Raw genomic sequence first — 8,583 nt, forward strand, 5'->3', positions numbered from 1 at the left:
CGGGGCCTCCCACGCCCGAGGGCAGGGCGCGGCGAGGGGCTCCTTTCCCGGCGGGTGTGGGCTGCTTCGTAAACAGTTTTCGCGGAATGTTCTCCGCTCCTTGTGGGAGCCTGCAGCACATACTTCCCTGCACTTCACCTCCTGGCTCTTCATTTTAAAAACTATGTTTATTGACTTTAGAGAGAGGGAGGGAGAGAGAGGAGCAACAATGATGGGAGTCATAGGTTGGCTCCCTCTTGCACGCCCCCTGCTGGGGGTCCAGTCTGCAGCCCGGGCATGTGCCCTGACCTGGAAGGGAACCGTGACCTCCTGGTTCATGGGTCCATGCTCAACCAGGCTCTGTGGGTCTTAAACTTTTGGAGATTATAGTTTTTGTTCATGAAAATCATAAAGTGCTCAAAAAAAAGGTGCATTTATGAATATAAACATTTTGTATACATTTTCAAGGCGTTCACAGTCCACCCCACACAAACACACACCAGCCCATCCATGGACTCATTTTAACTTCCCCCACCATTCTGTGAGGTAGGTTTTATTTTCCCTGTTTTAGAAATAAGAAAACTGAGACTCAGCCCTAGCGTGGCTCGTAGGCCCTCGGACTGAAGCATCCAGGTTCCACCTACCTCGGTTGCAGGCTCCTCCCCCAGCCGGGTGCAGGACTGGGGGGAGTGTGCAGGAGGCAACCAATTGATGTCTCTCACATCGATGTTTCTCTCTCTCTCTCCCCCTCCCTTCCACTAAAAACCAATGGGGAAATAGCCTTGGGTAAGGATTAACAACAGCAAAAAAACAGACAAACAAGAAAACTGGGCATTTCTCAAAGATAACATAGCCCCTAAACCAGCGGTTCTCAACCTGGGGGTCGAACAACCCTTTCACAGGGGTCACCTAAATACATCCTGCATATCAGATATTTATATTACAATTCATAACTAGCAAAATTACAGTTATGAAGTAGCAACGAAAATAATTTTATGGTTGGGGGTCACCACAACATGAGGAACTGTATTAAAGGGTCGCGGCATTAGGAAGGTTGAGAACCACTGCAACTGTAAGGGCACACTGCACTCAAATCCCCGATTCCCGTCCACCTGCTTCCCCCTGCATCACATTGCACTACGTTAAGTGAAGTCTGTTTTTCATTACATGTCACCCAATAGCAATGTCACACAAAGCAGTGTACAGGTTGGAATGATTTCCAGTATATTTAAAATCAGACCTATGAAGATACTTCAGAAAATAGGAATCTAAGAAGATGAGGGGATACCATGCACGTATTATTCCTGTTTCCATTGGGATTGATTTATCAGCTCCTTTGATTCTGGCCGCCCAGATACTTCAGCATCCCCTCATTCGAGTTTCTGAAGTATAAACAGGCTAATTGCACCAGGGGAGCCTCTCTGTGTGCCCAGCTCTGTTCTAAAGGCTTTACTCTTAGAATGACAAACCCTTGAGTTTGGCACAATTATTATTCACACTTTACAGTTGAGGAAATTGAAGAAAGGAGAGGTTAAGTAACCTACCAAGGTCACACAGCTAATGAGCTAGGATTTGAACACAAACAGTCTGATTCTAGACTTCCTTTAATTGCTTCTCGAAATAGGGCTTCTGATTAAATCACAAATCTATATAGATGTGGCTTAGTTTCCAAGGGTGGCATATATCTATACTTCACATTAAAAACATGGAGCCTGGCCTGCCTGGCTCACTGGTTGAGCATTGACCTATGAATCAGGAGGTCACAGTTCAGTTCCCAGTCAGAGCACATGCCCAGGTTTCGGGCTGGACCCCCAGTAGGGGGTGTGCAGGAGGCAGCCAATCAATGATTCTCTCTTATCATTGATGTTTCTATCTATCTCTCCCTCCCTTCGTCTCTGAAATCAATAAAAATATATTTTTAAAAAACAAAACTTCATGGGCATGTAATTTTTCATGGTGATTAAAAAAAAGCTTCAGGTCTTGTAATACTTAAGGGTCATCATTCATTTTGAGTATCTGGTGTTGCTGATGGCCTGAGAAAAGCTTTTATGTTATTTGGATTCTCTTGATTGTGATTTACTAATTATATATGTGTACATTAGGTAATTGAATACCCTTTTGCAGACTGAATTTTACTGTATTAGAACTCTTCTTCATCCTCATAGGCATTAAATCTTTTATACATTGGAAAGTGTATATAGACTATATAGGACCTTGGCCTTTGAGAATTTGAAAGCCTAGCTCCTCATTTATATCTCACCTTTTCTGCCTCTTACCCTTTTGTGCAGCTGTATGACTTTGGCTTTCAAGATCCTCTTCCCACCAACCTTCCGTGTACTCAGCCGAAAAGAAGTGCGCCTATTCCGAAAACATCTCTGGCCAGACGTAAAACAATTCAGCCAGTGGTCAGAAACAGGTTGGCTTCCTGGGCGCTGCCTCCTCCAGAAAAGAAAGCCCATTCTGTCATTTCAAAAAGGCAATCTAAGACCACGTGCGACCTGCCTTGCCTTCTTGCCAGGGTCGCATGTGGGACTCTCCAGCGGGCCCTGTGAGATGGCCGAGCAACGGTTCTGTGTGGACTATGCCAAGCGTAGCACAGCTGGCTGCAAAAAATGCAAGGAAAAGATTGTGAAGGGTGTATGCCGAATCGGCAAAGTGGTGCCCAATCCCTTCTCAGAGTCCGGGGGTGATATGAAAGAGTGGTACCACATAAAATGCATGTTTGAGAAACTGGAGCGGGCCCGGGCCACCACAAAAAAAATTGAGGACCTCACAGAGCTGGAAGGCTGGGAAGAGCTGGAAGATAATGAGAAGGAACAGATAAGCCAGCACATTGCAGGTGGGGTGAATACTGCTTTCTCATCTTACTGGTGCTGAGAAGAAAATGATAAGGAGAGTAGAGTCCAATGTTTATCTATTTGTCTTCTGTTAACTTTACTTGAAAATGACTTCAAATTCACAGAAAAGTTGCAAGAATAAAAATAGTACAAAGAACACGGATATTCCCTTTACCCAGATTTACCTTTTGTTGACATTTAACTGTCTTTGGTTTATTGTCTGTGTTTATGTATGCTCTCTCTGTTACTCTCTCCTTACACACACACAGTTTAAGAATAGGAATATTCTCTTACATGACCATACTACATACAGCTAGCAACTTTAGTAAATGTATTCTTTAGTAAATTTATAATACTGTAATCTACCATCTGTATTTCAGTTTTATCCAATTGTTAATATCTTTTATAGCATTTCCCCCCCCTCCAGGATAGAATCCCTATCTTATGATGAGGTATTGCATTTAGTAGTATCTCTTTGGCCTCCTATAATCTGGAACATTCCATAGTCTTTTATTACATTGACATTTTTGAACAGAATATTTATTGGTACATCAGTTTTGTCTATCAATTTATTTTCAGTTTGGACTCATAGATTACTTTTTCCTGGTAGCTTATAATTTTACTGTACTCTATTAATTTGGTGCTTTAATGTCCCATACTTGGCCAGTTGGTAGACACTTTGAGCTGGTTTCTATGTCCTGAGGGCCTTTATCTTGTTTTTTTAAATGTTTTTTTTTAAAAGTACTCCCTTACTGTCTGGCATAACAGGATGCTCTTAGGTTTACCTTCTATGTATCCTCTGCCTGCCCTGGGATCCGCCATTTCTCTGAAGAGTCCTGGTTCCCATTAGTGCGGAGTGGCATTAGAGACCAAAACCTGAATGCTCCATGTCCTTGTTGCTACGAGTTATCTTTGCTTTTAAGCCCTTTCAGTGGACTAGAACTAGAAAATGTGTATGTATAGACATAAAACACATATACAAACAGATATAAATAGTAAAGGCTCACATCCATGCATATTTATATTAATGCCTATTTTAGAAATCATATACTGATACTTCCAAGTCCAATTAGTCCTTTATGACCATCAGTGAAGTAATATTTAAAGTAATATTCATATCTTCAATTAAGTATAGTTTTTGTCACTGTAGGAGGACTCTGTGGCTCTAAAAAATGGACATCTATCCTTATTTTGTTTTGTTTCTATCCTTGTATTTTGAGAGGGGAAAAAGACATCCAGGAGAGAAAACTTCTTATATATACCTTTCTCAAGCTCTCCATCCTCCTCTGCCCTGCCTTAGCCATTGGCCTCAGCCTGTTACTCCTTGACCCATCTCATTCCAAGGAAGGAAAACATAGTCGCAGCTCCAATAACTCAGGAGCCAGAAATTTTCTTTCTCTGCCCTTTTCACTTTCTTGTGCATCTATAAATTGGGGCTAATTCCATGGAACTGAGGTTCCCAAGTATTATCTATTGAGATATGATTTCTGATTCCCCCCAAATAATCTGGAGGTTATTATATATGGAATAAGAGGTAGAGAGTGTTGATGAAAATGTAAGTTATTATAAAGGGTAACTGGGTCTTTGTCCCCAGAACACCCTTTCCTAATACCATATGACCAGGTACCTCCACCTAGGCAGCAACCAGCCTTGGGGTAACTTACCAGGGTGACCAAGCAAGGCTGTAAGAGCCGCTGATAGGTCCTTTGGAAGCTTTCTCAGGGCTCTTCCACTGACGCATATTTCCCTTTCTTTTGGGGTCCTGCAGATCTGTCTTCTAAAGCAGCAGGCACACCAAAGAAGAAAGCCGTTGTCCAGGCGAAGCTGACAGCCACGGGCCAGGTGACATCTCCAGTGAAAGGTGCTTCATCTGTTACCAATACCAATCCCCGGAAGTTTTCTGGCTTTTCAGGTAAGACAGGTTAGGTCTATGTTAGCTGTTATGGTCCTCCTTTTCATTTGTTATCCTATTTGGGACTGTGGCTAAGAGCAAAATTCTGCCTCAATAATTTGCTTCCGTCTGAGCAGAGACAGATAATGCTAATTCGCAATGCTCCACCTATATAGCATTTTTTGGTATACTTTATTGTAACAAAGATATTTGCTTTGTGATGATATTTCCCTTTGAAGTAGTTACTTGGGTCAGACAACTTATTATAACCTGCCCTTTACTGCCTTGTTTTTTTAATAATGAAAGAATTTTGAAAAATTGCTTCTCTAAACTTGCCCAAACTAGAGATGAAAGGGAGCAGGCAAAGTATCATACGTGCCTTATGTAACTGATAGCATTGGGCAAGGTAGGGCCTTTACATAGGCAGTTTTGTTTGTTCTTCAGTTAACCTTAGGAAGTTCTTTCATTAGGTCTGTTTTGTAAAGAAAAAGTTGATACTCGGGTTCATTATGGAATTGGTATGTATACTGAGGTCCGTTTAACTCCAACACGTGTGCTCGTTTCCCCTACCTCCTCTTGTGTCTTATTTGGAAACTTTCTGTGACCAGCTCAGGTAAGGAAAATGAAGCCAAACACATGGACACAGGAGTTGTTTGGGAGGATAGCTTTATGTGAGTAAAAGAAGCCTAGACTTGAGGTCAGAAGACCTGGGTCCTGGTTCCAGCACTGTGACCCAACAGCTTGCTCAGGGGATCAAGTCACTTCACCTCTGAGCCTCTGTGGCCTCATCTGTGAAGTGGGAATGGCAGCACCTGCCTCCTGTATCCCACAGTGTTCTTACGAGACTACAAGAGATAAGGTTGTAAAAGGGTGCCTGAGTCTGTGGGATCTTTATTAGTTTAAAATTCTGAGGTGCTTTTTTTGTTGTTAATGGTAGGCCGAAGGTAGAGAACAGTTCAGGTGACCATAAAGACAACATGTTTCTGGAAAGGCCCTGGTGCTGGGGAGGGAATTTGGGAGAAGTTGAGGGAAACAATGTGTTCTGGTTCTTGCAACCTGCTGAACATCGACGCTCTGGAGACTTGTCCACTAACATCCTCTTTAGACTCCAGGTCAGAGATGAGGATGCATTTATAATTTACAAAGCCAGACAAGCAGCAGTTTCCATCAGCAGGCTGCTTGCTAATGACTCTGCTGCAAGCTTGCAACGTGAAATTTGTTTTGTAAATTGTCACAAAGACGTAGAGGGGATCACTGAAGAGTTGTACAGTTATTTTGGGGTATCTGGAAGAAAAGCCCTGCTCATTGGCAACCTTTAAGAAAGAAAAGAAAGTGGTGATGGGGGTGGCAAAGGGCTGGGAATGTCTCTCTTTTCAGGCCTAGGTCTTCTCATCAGGAGGAAGAGATTGAGCTAGATAATATTATGGCTTCTTCCAGCTCTGACAGTCTGCAGTAGCAAAGATTTCACATTGACTAACACGTCCTTTGATTTCTTCCCCCTTCCTCATCCCAACTTTTCTGGGGTCAGCTTCACATACAATTGCTCTGAGATCCTCCTAGCCACTTTGGCATGAAGGTGGCCTTTGTTCTCTGAGGCGCTCATATAAAGAGATGCTCCTCACCTGGTCCTCTGCTTGGGTGTGAAGCCACTGTTTCTTTGCCATTAATAGCTGTGAGATTTGGCGAAATTACTTGACCTTCATTTCTTTACCTATAAAATGTGATATATGTACCCCAAAGGGCTATTTTGTGGGATTAAGTGAAGCTACATATAGGGCACCAGCAGAGTGCCTGTTACTTTCCCTTTCTTCCTTCTCAGCAAAGAAATGTTGTTTCCTGATGTTTCCTCTCCAACAGCCAAGCCCAACAACTCTGGGGAAGCCTGCTCAAGTCCCACCCTTAAGACAAGTCTGTCCTCAAGCAAATGTGACCCCAAACACAAGGATTGTCTGCTACGTGAGTTTCGGAAGTTGTGCGCCATGGTGGCTGAAAATCCTAGCTACAATTCAAAGACCCAGATCATCCAGGACTTTCTTCGGAAAGGCTCAGCTGGAGGTGAGGCCTGGAGCATTCTGGGTGGGCTTTTCCTCTAGAGAGCTCAGAGCCATAGCCGGATTCATGGGCATGTGAACTGTACAGTTGCACAGGTTGAATTCTCTGCTATTGATGGCTTGAAATTCTTTTTTTCTTATATATATTTTAGAGGCCCGATGAACAAAATTCATGCAAGGGGCTCGGCCCCTGCCACTGCGGCTGCCTCAACCTCAGCACGGCTGCCAGGGAGTTGGGGGGGCCCACTGCGGCTTCGTCCGGAAGGTCGTCCAGTCTAATTAGCATATTACGCTTTTTATTATTTTAGATCTATTGATTTCAGAGAGGGAGGGAGAGGAGAGAGAGAGAGAAACATCAATGATGAGAGAGAATCATTGATCAGCTGCCTCCTGCATGCCCCACACTGGGGATGGAGCCCACAACCCAGGCATGTGCTCTGACCAGGAAGTGAACCATGACCTCCTGGTTCATAGGTCAATCACTAAGCCACGCTGGCAGGGCCTGGCTTGGAATTCTTAATACATTTTTTTAAAATACATTTTTATTGATTTTGGAGAAGGAGGGAAAGATAGAAACATCAATGATGAGAGAGAATCACTGATTGGCTACTTCCTGCATGCCCCCTACTGGGGATCGAACCTGTAACCTAGGCATGTGCCCTGATGAGGAATCGAACTGTGACTTCCTGGTTCATAGGTCAACATTCAACCACTGAGCCAAGCCAGCTGGGCCAATTCTTAATAATTTTGAACAAAGAGCCCCACATCTCTCTTTTTTTTACTGGGTCCCGCCAAGTATGTAGCCAGTTTTGCTTCGAGCACATTGGCATCTCTCTTCCCTGCCCTTATTCCACCCCAGGAGGCCAGAAGCATCCATCCCATATGACCAAGAGGAAGATTCACTGTCCTGCATGTTTGATTAGGTTTTTGTGAATCATTGCACAGCTTGGAGTAGAAACTTCCAACTCTGCTTCTTTCATTCATCTAACAAGTCATCATTGAGCATCTATAATGTGCTCATCACTGGGGACACTAAAGTGACAGTCATGGCTCTGCCCTATGGGAGTTCATCCAGGGGCTACATTAGGGGAGGCAGACACATAAACCCCCAAACCCTGTGACCTCTACTACTGTCGTGAAGTGCACGGGGTGCTGTAGCAGCACAGGCAGCATTGTAGACATCTCTCCGTTCCTTGAGTTTATGTATTTATTTGTTCAAGCTCCTTTCTTCTGTCTCCAGATGGTTTCCACGGTGACGTGTACCTAACGGTGAAGCTGCTGCTGCCGGGTGTTATTAAGAGCGTTTACAACTTGAATGATAAGCAGATTGTGAAGCTTTTCAGCCGCATTTTTAACTGCAGCCCAGATGATATGGCACGAGACCTAGAGCAGGTCAGAGGAAAGGGAGGGTAGGCGGCATTCCAGGTAGGGTTCTGCCAAGCCAGGCACCTGCGATCTCTTTTTTTCTGGTTGGGGCACATGCTGTTTTAGGAACCGAAACCCATGTGAGGAAGCTTCCGTTATGAGAGAGCCGAAGGGGAGGCTACAGCTGTTAGTTTCATAAGGTTTTGAGGATTGAAGTCATATTACTGCTGAGCCACGAAACCCAGCACTCGAGGGTCAGGATTTGAGATTTCCTGCTATCTCTCCTGGGGCTCTTTTTGGACCCTATTTTTTCTTGCTTCTCCTCCTCTCCCCCATAACTTGGGCTTACCATTCAGCTTTGGTGTTTCCATGGCTCTAGCCCTGGCACCATGGAAAGTTTCTCTCCCCCCCCCCCCCCCCCCCCCCCCCACCCCCTTCCTTCTTTCTTTTTTCTTTTTTT

At 44.1% G+C, this 8,583-nt stretch overlaps 1 protein-coding gene across 6 annotated transcripts in view; it reads left to right on the forward strand.

Annotated features, from left to right (window-relative positions):
• Nucleotides 1-2,240: 2,240 nt before the first annotated feature.
• Nucleotides 2,241-8,583, forward strand: part of LIG3 (ligase III, DNA, ATP-dependent) — an 18,681-nt gene continuing 12,338 nt past the window's right edge. For 5 of the 6 annotated variants that reach the window (XM_014534746.1, XM_005860204.2, XM_005860205.2 and 2 more), the window contains exons 1-4: nucleotides 2,241-2,818; nucleotides 4,585-4,728; nucleotides 6,565-6,762; nucleotides 7,999-8,150. In XM_014534746.1, the coding sequence (XP_014390232.1) occupies nucleotides 2,272-2,818; nucleotides 4,585-4,728; nucleotides 6,565-6,762; nucleotides 7,999-8,150 (1,041 nt within the window). In that variant the 5' untranslated portion in view covers nucleotides 2,241-2,271. The remainder of the gene's footprint in view (nucleotides 2,819-4,584; nucleotides 4,729-6,564; nucleotides 6,763-7,998; nucleotides 8,151-8,583) is intronic. The other variant, XM_014534747.1, reaches the window with a different exon arrangement.

This window comes from Myotis brandtii, unplaced genomic scaffold (assembly GCF_000412655.1).
Source record: "Myotis brandtii unplaced genomic scaffold, ASM41265v1 scaffold1327, whole genome shotgun sequence".
Taxonomy (NCBI): Eukaryota; Metazoa; Chordata; class Mammalia; order Chiroptera; family Vespertilionidae; genus Myotis; species Myotis brandtii.